At 40.2% G+C, this 21,156-nt stretch overlaps 3 protein-coding genes across 3 annotated transcripts; 1 reads left to right on the forward strand and 2 right to left on the reverse strand.

Annotated features, from left to right (window-relative positions):
- Positions 1 to 2,464: 2,464 nt before the first annotated feature.
- On the reverse strand, positions 2,465 to 4,183 carry LOC135429376 (uncharacterized). Its single transcript, XM_064683650.1, has 3 exons — positions 3,881 to 4,183; positions 3,285 to 3,405; positions 2,465 to 2,816 (listed from the first exon to the last, which is right to left on the reverse strand). Exons 1-3 carry the CDS (start codon positions 4,149 to 4,151, stop codon positions 2,693 to 2,695), a joined length of 516 nt encoding a protein of 171 aa, XP_064539720.1. The 5' UTR covers positions 4,152 to 4,183; the 3' UTR covers positions 2,465 to 2,692.
- An 8,265-nt stretch (positions 4,184 to 12,448) lies between these two features.
- On the reverse strand, positions 12,449 to 13,981 carry LOC135429394 (uncharacterized). Its single transcript, XM_064683675.1, has 3 exons — positions 13,442 to 13,981; positions 13,205 to 13,337; positions 12,449 to 12,659 (listed from the first exon to the last, which is right to left on the reverse strand). Exons 1-3 carry the CDS (start codon positions 13,620 to 13,622, stop codon positions 12,551 to 12,553), a joined length of 423 nt encoding a protein of 140 aa, XP_064539745.1. The 5' UTR covers positions 13,623 to 13,981; the 3' UTR covers positions 12,449 to 12,550.
- A 4,173-nt stretch (positions 13,982 to 18,154) lies between these two features.
- LOC135429361 (uncharacterized) lies at positions 18,155 to 20,646 on the forward strand. The gene is made up of 3 exons (XM_064683633.1): positions 18,155 to 18,461; positions 18,540 to 18,654; positions 20,328 to 20,646. Exons 1-3 carry the CDS (start codon positions 18,158 to 18,160, stop codon positions 20,476 to 20,478), a joined length of 570 nt encoding a protein of 189 aa, XP_064539703.1. The 5' UTR covers positions 18,155 to 18,157; the 3' UTR covers positions 20,479 to 20,646.
- Positions 20,647 to 21,156: the final 510 nt, after the last annotated feature.

Raw genomic sequence — 21,156 nt, forward strand, 5'->3', positions numbered from 1 at the left:
AAAGGGCAAAGCTACTAGATAAACAAATCGATTTCAACAAGTTAGTTTAGAGGTCGCTGGTTCAAATCGCCTTTAAACAGGGTTCGTGTCTCCGATTTATTTGAAACCTTCGTTTGTCAACTTATTCCCGATGGAGATATACAAGAATACAGATTTCTTTTGGCTTAGCTCAAGGCGGGATAGTCTTAATTTCCTTCTATTCCTTTCGCTTTTGTCATATAAAGCCATATCCCATCAAATTTGTATTCTTTCATTTCATTTCATTATTTGGCATTCTTCTGAGCTGACTTTAAAAGGAATTGCCGCAAATTCAATTATGCGTGGCTTCAATCAGCCGAAACACAGTTTAAAGTGTTTTTAAAGTAATTTAATTCTATTAAATTTATTATTAAATGCTGTCCAAAGAACAAAGCGTTTCTGGCGAACACTTTAAGCGATGCCCGTCTTGACAACGCACCCCTTTTTTTATTGGTCAGCAAGCCAGACGCCAGATCCTTGTGCCTGGCTACTGGCTCCTGGCTCCTGGATATGCTTGTGCTTTTTACTTATATTTAGAGCACGTTGCGCCCCAGCGAGCAGGCAGCAATTAAGTTTGTAAAAGTTAAAAGTTTTCCCAGCGACAACATTGTCTGCTGCGACCCTTTTGTTTGCACGTGGCCCAATACGTTGCCATTGTTATACCCTGTGCGTCAGAGCCAACCTGAGTGGGTACTATAAGCTGGGGGAAAGGTATGTCGCAGCCGGAGAAAAGGAGCGCTATTTAAAGCTATATCAATGACAGACTCCGGCTGAGAGATCTGAAGAGCATAAACTTTAATTTAAAAAAATACAAATAAATAGATATCAATCATAAAATAAGTGAGCCGCGCAATGCCCGTTAATTTCCTCTTGTTTTTACTTAAAATAACTTTTTGTTAAAACTTACCCAGCAACTGCTCGTCTGTACGTTCATCCATCTAGTTACAGGGTATTTGGCAGTCGTGCTGCGTCGGCTGAAGAACTGCTCCATGCGATTCGCATTCGTATCTGTAATTGCGGCCGCGTCTGCACGTGTTGTTGCGAAAGGCGTAAACTGTATTTTTATGACACTAAACAAACAATTAACTCGACGCCTAAGCAACACGGCCAAGACAATGGCCAACAGAGACACGCCCCCGCACACAGCCAGAGGAGCAGAAAGGTAGAGAAAGGGAGAGAGAGGGGGAGAGCTTAACTGGTCTCTGCGCCTGGTTAGTTCATTTTTGGGCCTCATGTCAATTAGAATGCTAATTTTTATGCAAATTTTTGCGGATAGGTTTCAGTTTTGCCGAGTGGCTCTTGGAATGGGAGATTGGGCTGTTTGTTCTTCTGTGTCTGTGGAGACGGCATTGTCTGGCGCTTTGTTTATTTGCTTGTTGTTGGCGCCAGCTTGTTCTTTATTATGGGCACACAAGCAGTTGGCGGAAATAAACTAAACTAAAGGAAATTGCCAGCAGGTTGGCGCAAATTAATGGACATTCCTGCCCAACAACTCAGGCAGTAGGCTTCGCTGCCCGCCCGGAGCACCAGGCAGTGCTTACTATTAGCCAGAAGTTTCCCCAGAATCCCTACCTACCCTTTGTCAAAGACATTTCCATAAATTCTCAAATCGAGTATCTTGTTCAGTAAATATTCATTTATGCATACAAATTAATGTTGCCAGCGAAAGTGAGCTGCAAAAGCTATCGATAGCCCCAAATTGGCAAATCATCGATAACTTATCGATATGATATATATCGATTAATTGATAACTTATCGATATGATGTCTATCGATTAATAACTAACTGAGTCCCCAGCCTGTAAGGGTAGGTAGAGTCTGACATTTGACAAAACTATTAAAAATACTGATCGATAATACTGATCGATATACAAATCGATGCATTAATCGATATGTGTATTTATGTATCAGACTAATAAAAGTCGAAACTAATAATAGTCAAAACTATCGATAACACTATGGTGTAGATTAATCGATAGTACTATGGATATATTGGCAAAATTTGTGTATAAGCTGTAAAAAGATAGATTGCTGCACAAAACAAAACTACAATTGTCCGATAATAAACGATAAGTAATCGCTTTTTTTGACTAAACCCTTTGCATCAACCTCTACCCTGATTTCACACAAAACGATAGGCTTGTCGATAACTTGGCAATTTAAGTCATTGAGATATATTGTTCATATTTTAAGTTAATATGTATTAAACAATAGAAATTAGAGTTCGTGTATCGAGAACAACAACATGGCAATCAATCGATTAGTTGAGTGATATGAAAAGCTGATAAGATAATGGCTTATCTTCTCAATCTGTAACCCGATTTCACTCAAAACGACAGACTTATCGATAACTTTCCAGCTCTAGAGCAGAGGAACAACAACATTCAGATAAATCGTTAATATTTTCAGTAAATATTTATTAATGAATACAAATTAAAGTTAGGCAAAAAAAAAAAAGAGCATAGTAGGTAGTGTATAATAGCGCTGCAAAACTATCGATAACACCAGCAAGGCAATTAATCGATTAATCGATATGATAGCTGAAAAGCTGTTGGCTTTAAACGCTTGACAGCATGTATATATGTACAGATTTCCGACTATCGATGGAATTATCGATAGTTTGGGCAGCATTGGTGCATATACTTAGTTGGAAACGGAACCAGGCCGAGAGTCATTCAATAGTTGTGCTCGCTGCCAAAGAATGTGAAGGTCTCATTACAGCGTATCTCGTAGCAGTCCGGAAACGATGTGAAGTGCCTCGATAAGCGCAAATCGAATATGAACTCACAGTACGGATAGCTGTGAAGAAAACTTATTCAATATCGCCTGGTAATATATGTATATAGTTAAATCTAGCTCGAACTTGACTCAAATTAATTTGACTTTTGCACACTTTCTGGTGATTGCCAATCGCACCCCGCGCCCCCCGATATACTCACCACGTGCAGCCAGTATATTATTCGCGAAGCGCCGAAATATTTATTTCGACGGTGGCAACGCTCGCATTGGCAATGAATTGGCGCTGCCAGCTATTTTAATTGTTATGCAATTGAAATGCTGTTGGCAACCCTGCGGGGGCAGGGGAGGGGTGGTGGCAACCCCTTTAAAAAGCACAAAGTTGGCAAAGTTTTGTTTTAAAATGCAATTCACACACAAGTTGAAAATAAACATAAATTGTAAATTGTATGTGAGGGTGCGGTTGGGCTTGCGCTTGGGGTTGGGGTTGGGGTTGGGTATGTACATGTGATTGCTGATGGCTTGACTTACATTGGCGGAAACCAGAGGAAGCAGCGATATGTGCAGAGTATGCCAAACGGGCGCTTGAATTCACCATCCGGCGTCTGGATCGAGCCCGAGTTGTGCTTCTTCCAGCACTGCGAGGCCCAGCCTGTAACCGGAATACAATCCATAACTCACATCAATACACAATTGAAACAATGAACGCTTTTTTAATGCAAGCTAGTTGTACTTCGAGTTCAACATACATATTTTTGTCTCTGCACCAACAATTTGTGCGTTTCGGCCTGACATGGCGTATGCGTAATATCCAATTATATATTTGGATGCTCATTAACACACGCACGGACATGCACACGCATTATCTATGCTAAATTGAATTTAGCTTCAAAATAAACGCACACACACACAAACACACAGACACACACATACACACACAAGACAGACGAGCAGCACGCATAACGCATTACGCATACGCAACGTGGGCCCAAAAATAATTAATGCATTTTCCAACAGGCCACAGATTGGCGCGACACAAGAACAAAAGAAAATTTACAAAAAAATTCAGCAGCACTCCGATAACGATAACGATCCGATATACGATATACGATATTCGATATACGTACTGCCATAATTGTAATCACACAAACAGCATAAAATCAAGAGCAACACGAATGTGATGGTCGTTGTGCCTTTGCGTGTGTGTATCGCTGTGATTGTTGTTGCTGCTGTTGTTGTTGTTGCTGTTGTTGTTGCTGCTGTTGTTGTTGCTGTTATCGATTTGGCCATTGCATAACAATCATTGACACAACCGTCCCCGTCCAGCATGCTCCAGTTTTTGGTGTCTGCTCTCAGTGCGAGTGCCAGCGCCAGTGCCTGTGGCCCGGGCGACAGCATCGATGTTCGCCGTTTGCCTCGACGCGTTTTTAACTGCCATCAGCTTTATGCGCGCCACATCTAACGAAGCCTATAATAACACCCGCACACACACACACACACACACACACACACAAACACACACACACACACACACACACACACACAGCCCAAGACAGCAAAGAAATGCCACAAGTTTGTTTTTCTTTTTTGTTTTGTTGCCCCTAAATTGATGACAATTGATAAATTATCGCACTCGCGCTGAGTGCCCGGCCTATGTGTGCGTGTGTGTTAATCTTTGTGTGTATTTTTGTGTGTAGATTTGTGTGTAGATTTGTGTGTAAATTTGTGTGTTTACCCGAAACCAGCAGCTCAAATCTGAACCTCCAGTACCAGCCTCAGCCCCTGTCGCAGCCCCAGCCGCAAGCTCAGCTCGAGTGCACATGAATCCCATGGATGCATCAATAATTCTTTTCACATACTTTCAGCTTGCATCTTTTGGTCTTTCGGTAGCTGTGTTTGTCTCCATGTTGATGTAGGCGTATCTTTAACTGTGTTTGTATCTCATATCACATGTATCTCATCTTCAAGCCCAGCTTCTCGTATCTATCCACATTTGTTGATCTCTATTGGCATGCTTAGCATTTCATATAATTCTCAGCCTTTTTCACTTTCTTTAGCCTTAGATATTTGTTTGTCTATTTCTTCAGGCGTATCTCAATATGTATTACCATCTGTATCTATATATTATCTACGCATCGATCGACAAGCCATTTCTCTCTCTATTTCTCTCTCTCTTTTTCTTTTACTGTTCAATTTTTTGCTTCTATTTTTCTCACTCTCTTGATTTCTCGCTTTATCTTTTTTCATCTTCCATTTTGCAATAAATATTTCTGCATCTCTATATAGATATTGTATCTGTATCTTTATCTTTAATTGGTATCCCTTTTTGCATCTCTGACTAATTCTGTTCCCTATCAAATGGTCGTTCTTCTCACGCGCTCTCTTGCCTTTCCCTTTCTCTCTATCCCCCCTCTCTCTCTCTTTCTTTCTCTCTGCCTTTATTTTTACTTGTTTATCTGCATCCTTTTTTTTCAATATATATATGTATCTGTATCTTAATGCTTCTATATTTACATCTGTATCTCAATCCATCTCTATATCTCTATCTTTATATGCATGCATCTGTATCTTTTACCATATTATTTATCTGCACACATCTACTTATATATATATTTCCATAAGTATCTGTAGTTATTGCGGCATAATGCATTTGTATCTTAATCTCTCGCTCTCACTCTCCCTCTGTATCCTTCTCTGTCTCCATCTCCGTCTCTCTCCCCCTATATATTTAGCTATCTTCATTTCTGTCTGTATCTTCATCTCCTTCTCATCTGTATCTGCACTTGTATCTGCATCTTAAACGTTTATTGTATCTAACTATCGCATTTGTATTTGTATCTTCAACTCCAACTGCAGCTACTCCCGCTTTGCTGCTCTCTCCCTCCCTGTCTCTCTCTCTCTCTCTCTCTTTCTCTGCATATCACATTCATTTGTTAGTCAATCCGTATCTTCAGCTCCGTCTCCTGCTCCCATGTTTATATCTGTGTTTCCAGCTAAGCATCGCATTTGTATCTTTAACTCTATTTCCACTCGTATCTGTATCTGTGTCGACACTGGCTACGCGGCTCACAACTGATGGAATTGTTGACACCTTTTGTGTTGCTGCGTCAATCAGTCAGTCATCTGTCTGTCAGTCGGACTGTCTGTCTGTCAGTCGGACTGTCTGTCTCTCAGCTTGTCTCTCCGACTGTCAACTGGAGCGGCGAATAGCTGCCTCTGCTGCTTCTCATCATTTGTAGCCACTTTTGTTGTGCTATTTATAAAAAGCATTTTGCGCTTCGCCAATCTCAATGTGAATTTCGGTATAAATTCCCACCCCCACCCCCCCCCCCCCCCCCTCACACACACACATGAACAGCTTTTGCTTTTGCCTTAAAGTATTTACAGGGTTTGGATTAAAATTCGACTTATTCACTTGCATGCACTGGAATTGATGTTAAGTCCTTGATTGAAACTTTAACAGAATGTTCTCCATTCGGGAGTGCACGACTAATAGATACTCTGAGCCCTGTGACGAGCCATTACAGACTCTTCCTTTACTTCTTATTAACATGGGTCTTCATAGTTCGAGCCTTATACAACTTTCGGGGCTTGAAATTGATACCAAAAATGGGTTTAGAAACCCAGGCGCAAGGCTCTACCTTCAAAAATCTGTTGCTTACTAAATTTAAAACCTATTCAAGAGACCTCATACCAGATTTGGTATATTCTTAGAATCTTTGAATTATGCTGAGGAAACCTTGAGCTAACTTCCATATTTTACGGATATTATAAAAATGGAGGGAATTATAGAAAAAAAAAAAACTCTTTTAGACTTATTATGCCTATTATATAAGAACGTATATAACTCAGTCTCTAATCTCTAGCCTAAAGCAGACGGACAGTCGGACACACATGGCAAGATCTAGCTCTAGATCTTATCCCTTTTTTCTGATTAAGAATATAACTGCTTTCTCGGTTCACAACCATTATGCCCATTTAGGCAATTTCTATATATTCAGGGTATTATTAACGCAAAACATATTAATTCATATAGCACATAGAATATATATTCACTTCTATTCAAACACACAAAATTTCAATGGAGAATTATAAATTTAAAGCCAGACTTCGATGTGGGACAAAGACGAAACACTTGAAGCGTGAATTTTCAATATACCATACTTTGCACACACTTTTCAGCATATTCGAGTGCAGTCAGTCAGGTTTATTCGCAATTTATTCACTTGAAATCGCAGCAGCAAATAAAAATGTTATATTAACTTCAATTTTGTTCTTCATCTTTTTTTTTCTGTTTGGGGTTGCATTCGGTGCGTAATGCACAATTAATTTGATTATAATCTAATTTCATGCAAAAATTACTGTAATTTGCCAATCAGCATTGAAACTGAAGTCCGGGCAATGCGCGCGCGCTTCCAACAATAAACAACAGCATCTAAAATTCTAACAAGCCAATCAACGCACAACGACCACGACCCAAATCCGAGATACAGATACAAATAGAGATGGGGCCACAGATACGGACACAGAGACAGTTGTAGATACAGATACAGATACAGATACAGATACAGATACAGATACAGATACAGATACAGATACAGATACAGATACAGATACAGATACAGATACAGATACAGATACAGATACAGATACAGATACAGATACAGATACAGATACAGATACAGATACAGATACAGATACAGATACAGATACAGATACAGATACAGATACAGATACAGATACAGATACAGATACAGATACAGATACAGATACAGATACAGATACAGATACAGATACAGATACAGATACAGATACAGATACAGATACAGATACAGATACAGATACAGATACAGATACAGATACAGATACAGATACAGATACAGATACAGATACAGATACAGATACAGATACAGATACAGATACAGATACAGATACAGATACAGATACAGATACAGATACAGATACAGATACAGATACAGATACAGATACAGATACAGATACAGATACAGATACAGATACAGATACAGATACAGATACAGATACAGATACAGATACAGATACAGATACAGATACAGATACAGATACAGATACAGATACAGATACAGATACAGATACAGATACAGATACAGATACAGATACAGATACAGATACAGATACAGATACAGATACAGATACAGATACAGATACAGATACAGATACAGATACAGATACAGATACAGATACAGATACAGATACAGATACAGATACAGATACAGATACAGATACAGATACAGATACAGATACAGATACAGATACAGATACAGATACAGATACAGATACAGATACAGATACAGATACAGATACAGATACAGATACAGATACAGATACAGATACAGATACAGATACAGATACAGATACAGATACAGATACAGATACAGATACAGATACAGATACAGATACAGATACAGATACAGATACAGATACAGATACAGATACAGATACAGATACAGATACAGATACAGATACAGATACAGATAAAGATACAGATACAGATACAGATACAGATACAGATACAGATACAGATACAGATACAGATACAGATACAGATACAGATACAGATACAGATACAGATACAGATACAGATACAGATACAGATACAGATACAGATACAGATACAGATACAGATACAGATACAGATACAGATACAGATACAGATACAGATACAGATACAGATACAGATACAGATACAGATACAGATACAGATACAGATACAGATACAGATACAGATACAGATACAGATACAGATACAGATACAGATACAGATACAGATACAGATACAGATACAGATACAGATACAGATACAGATACAGATACAGATACAGATACAGATACAGATACAGATACAGATACAGATACAGATACAGATACAGATACAGATACAGATACAGATACAGATACAGATACAGATACAGATACAGATACAGATACAGATACAGATACAGATACAGATACAGATACAGATACAGATACAGATACAGATACAGATACAGATACAGATACAGATACAGATACAGATACAGATACAGATACAGATACAGATACAGATACAGATACAGATACAGATACAGATACAGATACAGATACAGATACAGATACAGATACAGATACAGATACAGATACAGATACAGATACAGATACAGATACAGATACAGATACAGATACAGATACAGATACAGATACAGATACAGATACAGATACAGATACAGATACAGATACAGATACAGATACAGATACAGATACAGATACAGATACAGATACAGATACAGATACAGATACAGATACAGATACAGATACAGATACAGATACAGATACAGATACAGATACAGATACAGATACAGATACAGATACAGATACAGATACAGATACAGATACAGATACAGATACAGATACAGATACAGATACAGATGCAGATACAGATACAGATACAGATACAGATACAGATACAGATACAGATACAGATACAGATACAGATACAGATACAGATACAGATACAGATACAGATACAGATACAGATACAGATACAGATACAGATACAGATACAGATACAGATACAGATACAGATACAGATACAGATACAGATACAGGTTCAGATACAAATACAGATATAGATATAGATACAGATACAGATACAGATACAGATACAGATACAGATACAGATACAGATACAGATACAGTTGGAAAATGCGTCGCATTTGCTGTTGATCTTCGCTGGAGTGAAGAGTGTGTGTGCGTGTGTGTGCTGGGGCGAGGGGCGGGGCAGATGGCCTTCAGCGATCAATGTCATTTCGTTTGATTCCATTAAAGTGCGACCCCAAAAAGTAAGCCTGAAAACTGCGAACTACGCAACGCAAAGCGTAAATGGAAATGGCAGCTGCTCAACGGGGCAATGGGAGGGTGGGGATGGATGGAAGGGTGGAGATGGATGGAAGGGTAAGCGTTGTGCAGCGGTTAGCTGTGAAATCAATCGCGACCCTTTTTGCCACATCACGTGGCCAGGTGGAGCCACGGCTCGTCGCAGGTGCGTAAGTTAACAGCTCCATTGACTACGGCCACATAATTTATCTTATTTTTAGCCTGGCCGCACACTTTGGGGCCGTGACTTTGGGGCCACGTTTAAGGCAAGCCACACAAACCAACCTCCCACTCCCCCCCCCCCCCTTTGCCCGCCCTTTGCCACGTAATACACAAATTTCAGCATAACTTTGACTGGCTTATAAATGTCGAACGATTTATTTGCGGCTGTTTGCACAGGTGCGCGGGCCCAGGCAGCCAGCGGGGTCAGCAGCTAACCTTACCTACCCACACATATATACACATATAAACACATATATATATATATATATATGTACATCTAGACTTTATAAAGTATGGTATATGGTAGCTATATCCCAACGCTGACGCGTTTAACAAAGTGTTTCAAATTTGTTTAGTGCAAAAAACAGGCGTGCAAACCAGTCGGGAGTGCCCGACCAGCAGATACCCTAAGCCCAACAGAGAGCTACTATTGCCCTCTATATATATATATATATGCTCACACATACATCTACACACACACATGCACTCTGCTTCCTCTTGCCTTTGCCACAGTCTATGAGATATGTCTTCTTAAGTAACTTCGGTATTTATTGTCCGATCGAGCTGAAACTTTCGGGACTTGAATAAGGCAACCAAAAGTGCACGAATACCAAAGCGCTTGACTTTACCTTACAAAATTTAATTCAAACAGAAACGGGGGATATATCCAACAAAAAAAATGCCCAGTCTATAAAGCTTAACCTACGACAAGCCACATACCAAGTTTGATGTGCCTAGCTCTTAGAATCTTCGAGCTATGCTTAAGAAACAAAGTCTCAAAATCGATATTTATCGATAAATGCTTCGTTTTGCATAGGGTATACAAGTCTCTTCCAGCTTTTTTTATTTTTGCTGGACAGAAGATCGAGTATATATACTATATATACCCAATCGAGCCGGAAACGTCTTCCTCCCAGAACCCTTAATCAAACCAAGTTTGAAGAATCTTCGAACTATGCTCACAAGACCAAGTCTCAAATTCGATATTTATCGATATATAGTGCACTTTTCAAAGGGTATTCAAGTCTCTTCCAATTCTTTTGTAGTTTTGGCTAAACAGAAGATCGTTCTGATCGAGTATATATATATACTATGTATACCCAATGGATCCAGAAATGTCTTCCTCTCCGGAACCCTTATACCCTCTTTGCCCACTTTCAGTGGGTATACAAAATGCGATAGGGAAAAAAGTCTGCGCTGCTTTTTGGCCAGCGCTCAGTTGGGCGTTGACTCTAGGTAAATGGGGCGTGGCAGTTGGCATTGATTGCTTCTGTAACCATTTTGCCAAGTCTTTTCGCATCAGATGAAGTGCAAAATCGACTTGCGAGCGAGAGCTGAGAGTGCAACTTTAATGGGCCACTCAGCTGCAAAATGAATGAGTATGTTAGTGAGACTTTGAGTGTGTGCGATTGTGTGAGTGAATGAAAGAGTGCACCCGGCAGACGCACACGTGGCGTATACGCAATCCGCAATGCCCGATGCAATGCAGGGCACGTCGCAGGAGCTATCAAGGGCTGTTGCTATTGTTGTTCGTGTGGTATTCAAAGCATTCACGAGTGCCAGCAGCTCGAACTGAATAAACAAGCGAATCAGCTGCGAATCAAGTCAACAAGTCATTTTCCACTCAAAGGCCAGTTACATTCAAGGAATGCATACTCGAAATTCCAAGCAATGCGTTTATTCACTTTAAGAGTGAATGAATATTCAACAGTTATATTGATTTAAGCAACTACACTCATTCGAGTCGTGAATAAATGATTCGCAAATGATTCGTCTGTGCGTATTTAGGCGAGTGTAGAAGTCACGAGTTTATCGACACAAAAAGCTCGCATTTATTTCAAATAATCGATAACTCGCTCTATTTATAAGAAATCGAAAGAAGAATTCCGTTTTTCTTCAGTATATCTTCGAACAGGATACACCAAATTTGTTCAATAGTTTCTCGTCTTCATTCGTCCAGAATCTTTCACTTTTTTGATACCTGCCCCCGTTCCACTCAAACCTGTAAGAAAAACTCCCTTTTGATGCTTTTGCCATGGGCTTTGGTTCTTACACACAGCCAAATATATATTTAACAGCTATATTCATTAAAGCAACTACATTCAGTTCAGTTATGAATCAAAATTGAATAAACACCCAAATGATTCGTTTTTGCGTGTTTAGGAGCGTGTCGATCTCAGAGTCGATCTCTATTGCAACGAAAGCTTGCATTTATTTCAAATTATCGATAGCTCGCTCGATAAAAATCGATAACTGAATTCTGGTTTTTCTTCAGTATATCTTCGAACAGGATACACAAAATTTAGTGGATAGATTCTCGTATATATTCGTCCAGAATCTTTCACTTTTTTGATACCTTCCTCCCTTCAGATGCATTGACATACAATATTCACACTCGCGTTCGGCATTAAAAGACAGCTCACAAATGATTTGTGAATGATAATAGAACTTTTTTTTCACTCTATATGCGGGATCTCATATAAAATTACATTTAATTTAAATTAAGCATAAAATTAACTTAATAAATAAGGAAAAAAAACAAAAAAAAAAAGAGCTTTACGAACTAGATATATAAATAGAAATTGAGTACAATAGCTAACAATATATTTAACTCACCAACCAACCAGTCGGGGCCCAATATACCCCGCGGGCTGGCCGATAGCTAGGGTATTTCACGCTGGCATCTAGCTGAAATAGTTTAAGAGCGTGCACTTGACGTTGGTGCAATCGGGCAGTGAAGTGAACAGGACGCAGGATAACTTGTAGTCGTAGATGAATTCGCAAGTGGGATAGCTGCAACAACAAATAGCGACAGAGGGAGGGAGACAGAAAGAGAGAGAGAGAGAGAGAGAGAGAGGGGGGGAGAGAGAATTATAAGAAAGAAATTGCCAGAATTATTGAATTTCGTACTGTGCTGGGAATTGCAATTGGGCTAAAGCTAAACCTTATTATGCCAATAGAGATGGGCATGTCTCGTGTTTTATTTTCGTGACACGAAACCGAAACGATTAAACGATAAACGATAAATTAAATTCGATCTATATCCTGTACTGAGATGGATACCTAAGATTCTTTTGCGTTCGTGACACGATGCAATGCAGCTCGTGCGTGAGCTCAAAGCTATCGCTCCACATAGAGATGGACGCGTATGTCAAACTTGTTTTTCGATAACTTGATATTTATCGATAACGATATATGTTGAAAGCTGAATAGCCAGGAAAAAAATACGATAAGTATCGAAAAGAAGTTGACTATCAACGCGTTCATCTCTGGCTTTGGTATTGGCAACGGATTAACTAGCGACTAGGAACGCAGGGTATGGGGTGGGCCGGGCTTACCTTATTGTAAAGAACCAAGTGCACTTGAAGTTGCACAGAATGCCATACGGTTTCTTCAGCTGCTCCTTCTTGTTGACGATGGTGTTCTGAAGATTGTAGCCATCGTAACGCCGCCAGCAGTGATTGATGTTGCCTGCGAATTGGGAATGGAATGTGATATTCCATGTTGGTAATGGGGTGAGGAGGATTGGGGGGGAGTTGCTTTAAATTGTCAGCTGTCCGGCTGTGGAGACTTACGTCGTATGTGATGGCTGCCGCCATGATGATGGAAATCGCGACCCTCCAGCTGGCTGCCATGGCCATTGGTTGCCTCGGCGCCCAGCAGGATGCTGCTGCCAGCTCTCGAGCCGCCGAAGAGCAGCAGATACCAGAGCAACAGCGAGCTGGCGATAAAGATGTAAGTCACTAATTTGGCCATTTCCGGCGCAACTGTGGGCAGATGCTGCTCCTCCTTAGACTTGAACTGGCTTGCACGGCAGGGCGGGACGTCGCCTGCTAAATGCACTGTTAAGCGAGTGTGTATGTGTGTGTGTGTGTGTGTGTGTGTGTCTCCCTCTCTGTGTGCGTGTGCGTGTGTGTGTGTGTGTGTGTGTGTGTGTGTGTGTGCTTATGGCTGTCGCTTTCGTTGCCGCTGCGAATGTCGCCCCTGCACTGAATACATTGTCTGAAAAAGTGAATTTGTTTTGCTCCAAGCTCTGTGAGCTAGCTGCTCCTCCGTTGTTCGTTGTTCGCAGCTCGCCTTATTTATATTTTTTATTTTCCACTTTGTCATTCAGTCTACCTTCGCGCTGCGTATCTGCACACGGCATTTGTATTTTTTACTCTTTTATTTTTATTTTTTTTTTTAAGTTTTTTAGTTTTTCGGACATCATTCATGAACCTATTCAATTGCTGAATGAGTGAGTATTTCGGCTGCGCTTCGCGCTGTCACTCACTTCGCTAATTTAGGTAATCAACAGCGAATTAGCTTAACGGCTGCCTTTATCCATCTCGCTCTCTCACTTGCACTCGCACTCTCGCTGCCTCTCCCTCTCGCTCGGCCTCTGGCCATGTGAAGGGGCTACGAACCCCCATCGCAGTCAACGCACCCAGAAATTTGTGTATCTAAATTTAGATTTGATTGCGTTAAGGGCAGCCGCGATACCATGCAAACGCTGACGATCGATAGCTGGCTGACTCGATTGTTATCGATAGTTGTACAAACATTTATCGATTGGCATCTGATACTTATAGTTTTCTACTCAAAAAAAGAATTATACGCGTTTTCCGTGCAATAATTAATCGATAATCGGTTGTGTTATCGATAACAAGTTAGTAAATCATAAATCCTCATTTGATAACTAAATTGAATAACGTACACATATCTATTATCATAGATATTATATTCGATAGCTGAATTTAATTTCCGAGCACACATTATACGATGTTTTAACACTACGCATGTTATCGATAACAATTAATCGCTATATATACAGAACTAGGCATTCATATTTATTTACTTTTGGATATAACTTTGTATGAGGGATACTTATTTGTTATTTGCATGATCAATACACATGTTATCGACAACAATTCATTATTACCGCATATGAAAACTTCTTCATTTCGATTAAGCAAACACGTTTTATCGATAGTAATTTATCGCTAGCATTATTTGTACGATATCTGAAGGTTGGGAACTGGTTTTATGTAGCTATATAAATACCATTAGCAACAAAAAAGTTATCGATAACCGTTAATCTAATTTAATGCAGAATAATTTCGAATTACAATGTGTGTTCGATAACTGTAGACCTATTTATTTTATGAGAAGGCATTTTACGAAGCATATTAACTGAGATCGACTGGCATACGCATGTTATCGATAACTTTTCTCACTCACTAACTGAGTTCGACTGGCAATGCGCATGTTACCGATAACTTTTCGCACTCCCATGTTATCGAAATGCCTTTTTAACTAACTTGAAAGTCTTTTTGTTAGGCGAAAATATTGTAAAGCTCTTGTAGACAAACTTTACAGCCATGTAGAATGTCAGTTCAAAAATTCCTCGGCACGCTCCACATTCATGGCCACAGCATCAGTCACATTCACAGTAACATTCCCATTCACATTCACATTCACATTGACATGCCAAGCTAGTCAAAGTGTAATAAATTAAAAATTTATTTAACTGCAGTTGACAATTTATTTGCATTTAATTTACCACAAGAGAAGAAGCAGAACACGAGCAAGAACAAGACAAAATAAAAGAAAACTTGCCAAAATCATGAAGTGCCGAGAAACAAGGACCCCAAAGGCAACCGTCGCGCCACTCAAGGGATTGAGCCGAGCGGGTTGGGGACGGCGACTGGGGTACAGATGGGTTGGGGGGCTGGCATTGTAAAGTGCGGCAATGCGGGTATGTATGTGGCATATGCAACGCAATGAAACGAAATGAATGTCGCTGAACGAGTGTATGAATGCATGAATGAATGAATGCATAACTAACACGAACCCAAGCCCAGCCAAACCCCAACCTCCCACACACCACAGCAGGCAGACGCCAGTTGACTGTCTGCCTGGGGGAGCCGAATATGAAACTCGTAATGGAACTGCAACTGGAACTAGAACTGCAACTGGAACTGGCTGAATGAAGTGTTTGGCAACACTTAAACTTGATTAAAAATTTAATAGCCAGCGGGGCAAACATTTGCTTCAATTTCTTTGGCTCATCCGTCTTCAGCTTTTGGTAACTGCAGCAACAGCTTCCACAGCCAGGCCCTGGCCGCCTCCTTGCTCGACATGTCTATTCAATTACACTACTTGCCGCAACACTTGTCCAACTGTGAGTGCATATATGTGTGCGTGTGTTTGCGTGTGTGGGTGGCTTATCACAATGAATGCATTTCATTTATTTGTCATTAGAAACTCCAGTAACAAAAATATTTTCATATTTAATTATACAAAGATGTTCACACAGTCTGCCTTTCAAGTAAAGTCGCAAAACAATCGAAAAGTGTTTGAATATAAATATACCGTTATTTTCAGAAAATACGATATTTATCGATATTTAATACGCTAAATCTTATTTCTGTTGTAGTTATATGCAACAGCTAAGCAATCGATAACAGTTCAATATGGTATCAATTTAGTGTATTCAGTTTGGTTATCGATTATTGAGCATCATACTCAGCATAAAATATGCAACTGGACTCTACTTCGATGCAAGCTTGATCGATATTTATCGATAGAAAGCAATCGTGCAATAAATGCACGACTTTTTGTGACTTACACTCAGTTATTCTTATACGCGTGGAATGCATTTGAGTACAAAAATTGGCTTGTAAAGTAAAGCTGCAAAATAATCGATAAAAATTGAAAATGAATGAAAATTTTTAAAACTTGAACCATTTTGTGAGAAAGTCGATAAGGTATACAAAGCGTAAACTATATTTCAAATGTTTATGGTACTGAAGAACCTACATACCAAGTTTGTGTGTATCTAGCTGCTATAACGTCACAATATCGATATTTATCGATAGTTTTAATATTTCAAGAAAGACGCGATCACAGAGACTGGCGGGCAGACGTTCTGATCAAGAATTGGTATACTTTTTGGATTCAAAGCTGATAAACATTATATATTATTTACATAAACAAAATGCCAGCTTGTTGTTAGTGTTATCGATATTTATCGATAGATTAAAACAGGCTATATTGTGTTTTTGTTTTATAAGTACAACTAATATATGTGCTGAATATGATATGCTAAAATTGCTTTGAACGTGTTTTAACTAAGCTTTGGAAAAGTTGTCAAGCTTTGAAAATATTTGCCGCCTAAGCTTAGCACATGATGAGTGCGTAGAACTTAAAGCTCGGCGAATAAGTAGGCATTTTATATAAAGTTGAGCGAAAGGCCTAGAAACCCGATTCAAAGCTTGATCGGTGGGCAGCTTTTGCCGACACAAATACTCAGTAGTCGCTCTTATTGGCTTTAATTGTGCAAACTTTAATTCTCAAAAAAAAGAAAAAACAAATACAAATATAAATACAAATAACAATAAAAGAAATGAAAACAATGCCCAGCAGCAAAGCAACAGCTCGAGTTGTAAATGATGAGGCACTCCTCGGCCCACAGGGCAAACCCACAGCCAAGCCCGGAGACAGCGTCCGCGTCTCTCGCGATGCCATGATAAACTCGCTGACCCGAGCCAGAGGAGAAGAGACGATGCCGACAGCGTCTTCAATTAAATAGTAATACATAATAATCAACAAAAAACAACGCACAACAGAAACAAAATAGAAAACAAGACGGCTACAGTCGACAGTGTTCGACTAGCAGATACCCTGTAGGCAGCGACGGGCGACCTTCAAAAGCATTCCCTTTATTCTTCTTCCTCTAGACTAGGTCAAATGCGTTGCTTATAGTCCGATATTAAGGAAATTTTGGGAGCCCAAATATAACGTTTAACTATGTTTATATACCAAATCTCAAGATTGTACCTTAAAGAATTAATATTTTTTATCAAATTTATGGAAAAGTGGAGAGGTATACAAAAAGTGAACTATTTTTAAAAGTGTACGCTACAGAAGAACCCACATACCAAGTTTGGAGCATCTAGCTTCCATTATCTTCGAGTTATGCTCTAAAAACCTTGTCATAAAATCGATATTTATCGATCTTTTTAATATTTCAAGACAGAAACCTTTACAGAGACAGACAGGCAGACTTTCTGATCAGGAATTTATATACTTTTTGGATACGAAGCTTGTACCTTGCTTCTGTTTCGTTTTAGGGTTCCGTCTCGTATATTGAAAATGTGTCGCACAATGCAAGCTGCGTCACAAATACCCTTTGTTAGGGTGCAGAAAAAACAAAAGCAACAAACCAATTGATGAAAGCAACGACAACAAGTGTCAACAACAGACCCAAACTAGGCAACAACAATAACAACAACGAGACACAAATTCCGATGCCGATGACGATGACGATGACAAATTCGATAGCCTCTGCCGCTGCCTCTGCCTCTGCCACTGCCGCTGCCTCTGCCGCTGGCATTGCCCAACTGGGACAGGCCGAGTCTAGAGATCAAGCTGACAGCTGCTGGCAGTGCCATTCCGAACACGAACGCGTCGCAATGTCTCAGAAACGTTTGGCTTATCCAAGGGGCGATCGGGCCGCGCTGATCTTTGGCAGCGCTGCGATCCTCCTGCTGCTGCAGCTGCTCCAGCTGGCGGAGGTGAGTGGCTACAGGGCCCTGATACCCGCCGATTCAGGTACGAACCAATTGACTTCATACCTGACCACTCACTTTCACTCCCTCTCGCTCTCGCTCCCGCTCTCGCTCTCTTTAGCGAATCCCGGCAAATGCATTTATCGCGGCGACTTGCTGCAAGCGGGCGTCAACAATGGCATCCCGCCCTGCCAGCGGCTGACATGCAACGAAGATGGCTCCATACTTATCGAGGGGTGAGTCTGGCCAGGGACATACACACACACACGCACACGCACACAAATATTTGAAATGTTTTGCACTGATAAGAGGCCTGACATCGACGACGACAACTTCGAGCATTGAGTTTTGAGCGTAGTTTTTTTTTCGGAATTGTGACTACAATTTGTGGGTCAAGTCTCTGACAGCTAAATGGCTCAAGAAATATCTAGAACTTGCTGAAGAAATTGTCACAGTGCTGACTACCAGTATTCGCAGCCCAAGCAACTCAATCATCAAGCAGTGGTCGACACCAGTCGGGGGAGACAGGGTATTCAACAATTAGAGCATTTTGTATTTTAGGTAAAACGGGGCAGGGTATCGGAAAGTTAAAGATTCAATATCTGTGTGCACTATAAAAGAACCTATCTACCTGCAAGTTATTTGCTAAGCAACAGTTTATCGATATCGATATTTATCGATTTGTCATCATTTAAAATAAGCTAAGTTGCCTCTGGCCTCTCTCTGAGATCGACATCGGATTGATGGACGGGCGGACAGACAGACTCTCATAAATGGCTAGTTCGACTAATTTATCGATCTTTATCGATTTATCATAATTCACAATAAGCTTGATCTATGTCTGCTAAGTTGTCTCTGCGGAGTCTCTGGCTTCTAGGGTCTCTGTGATCGATGGGATATATGCAAAAACTGATGGATAGACAGACAGAAAGACAGGCACTCACAAATGGCTGGTTTCACTGGGCTTTTAATGCTGGCTAATGCAGATGCTGGCCCGCTTCTATTTCAAATAAGGTTTCAAAATACCTGAGAAACAACCTGCCTTGAATTCAAGCTTAGATACATTTTGCTCATGGCTTCTTATTGAGCTGCTTTTCCCACTTATTGGGTAAACAAATCATGTGTTTCCCCTTAAGCAATATTCGAAAATGTTTTCTAAAATATTAAATCTGATCATGGATTGCTTCATTTTTTTTTTGACAAAGATTATGCCCGAAGAAACCGAAATTTGCTGCTCATTAAATTGTCAAAGCCTTTCTTAGACAACTAGATATGAATATGAATCAGATATTCCAATTTTTCTTATTACCACTAACCGGTAAATTTAATTGTTCTATTTGAAATAATAAAAGATAACCGGGAGCCAAGGCTTGTACCAAAAGCTGGGCTTATTCATGCGAAAAACCAGGTAAACAAACCGAACCTTATGGCGAGGCATTGCTTCCAATCGTGAACCGAACCAGAATAATCTTAATACTTGCTTTGCCTTGTTTAGAACTCAACCGAGCTCTAGAGTTAGTAATAAGAAATTTGTCCATAATTTCATTAATAATTCATTAATTTCCCTTGAATTGAATACGTATTTCTTTGGCAGAGCGAGACGACAAATCTTAAGCTGTGCTCTTCTTTTTCGAGCAGCTTCAAGCAATATAAAGCCCGAGAAGAGCTACCTATTAATAGAAGCTAATTGGATCTTAAGAATTTGGACTGCCTTTAATTTTTGTATTCTAACTAATCAAAGGAAAGAAAATATTTAATTAACTTTACCGAAACCAAATTCTCGCTTTAAGATGCCGCACACACACACACACACATACTTCTATATATATATAGTTATATATATATATATGTTACCTATATAATTAATTTTCCATCACTCCCTCTCTCTCTCTCACCCTCTTTCCTACAGGTGCGGCAAACTGCGCATCGAGAAATGCAATCGGGGCGAGCGAATCCATCAATCGAAACCCTTCCCGGAATGCTGCCTGCTGAGATACAAGTGCAAGCAGCCGAACGGCGCGCCCTACTACATTGAGCGCGATGCCGCGGAGGGGGCGTAGAAGGGGGCGGAGATGTACCGCTGTCCGATGGGGGACGGGTTCGACTGGCAGCTGTCCAGCGCCCAAACGCAAAGCTATGCTAATTTATTTTGTACATTTTCATTTTGTATATCGAATCAAGCAACTGTTTTTTACTATACATATACCCTATAATATATATATAAAGAGCTTGTGCTGCCTGATTGAGCGACTGAGCGACCGAATGACTGACTGACTGACTGACTGACTGACTGACTGACTGACTGAGTGACTGACTGACTGACTGACTGACTGACTGACTGACTGAATGACTGACTGACGGACTGACTGACTGACTGATTGACTAACAGGCTGACCGACTGACTGACTGACTGATTGACTGAGTGACTGACTGATTGACTAACTGACTGACTGACTGACTGACTGACTGACTGACTGACTGACTGACTGAATGACTGACTGACGGACTGACTGACTGACTGATTGACTAACAGGCTGACCGACTGATTGACTAACTGGCTGACCGATGGACTGACTAAATGACTGACTGAATGACTGACTGACTGCTTGAATGACTGACTGAGGGACTGACGGACTGACTGTCTGATTGACTAACTAACTGACTGACTGATTGACTAACTGACTGACTGATTGACGGATTGACTGGCTGGATGACTGACCGACTTTTTGGTGACTGGC

This window comes from Drosophila montana, unplaced genomic scaffold (assembly GCF_035044405.1).
Source record: "Drosophila montana isolate Dmon_TW-CO22-7 unplaced genomic scaffold, ASM3504440v1 contig_2666_1, whole genome shotgun sequence".
Lineage (NCBI taxonomy): Eukaryota > Metazoa > Arthropoda > Insecta > Diptera > Drosophilidae > Drosophila > Drosophila montana.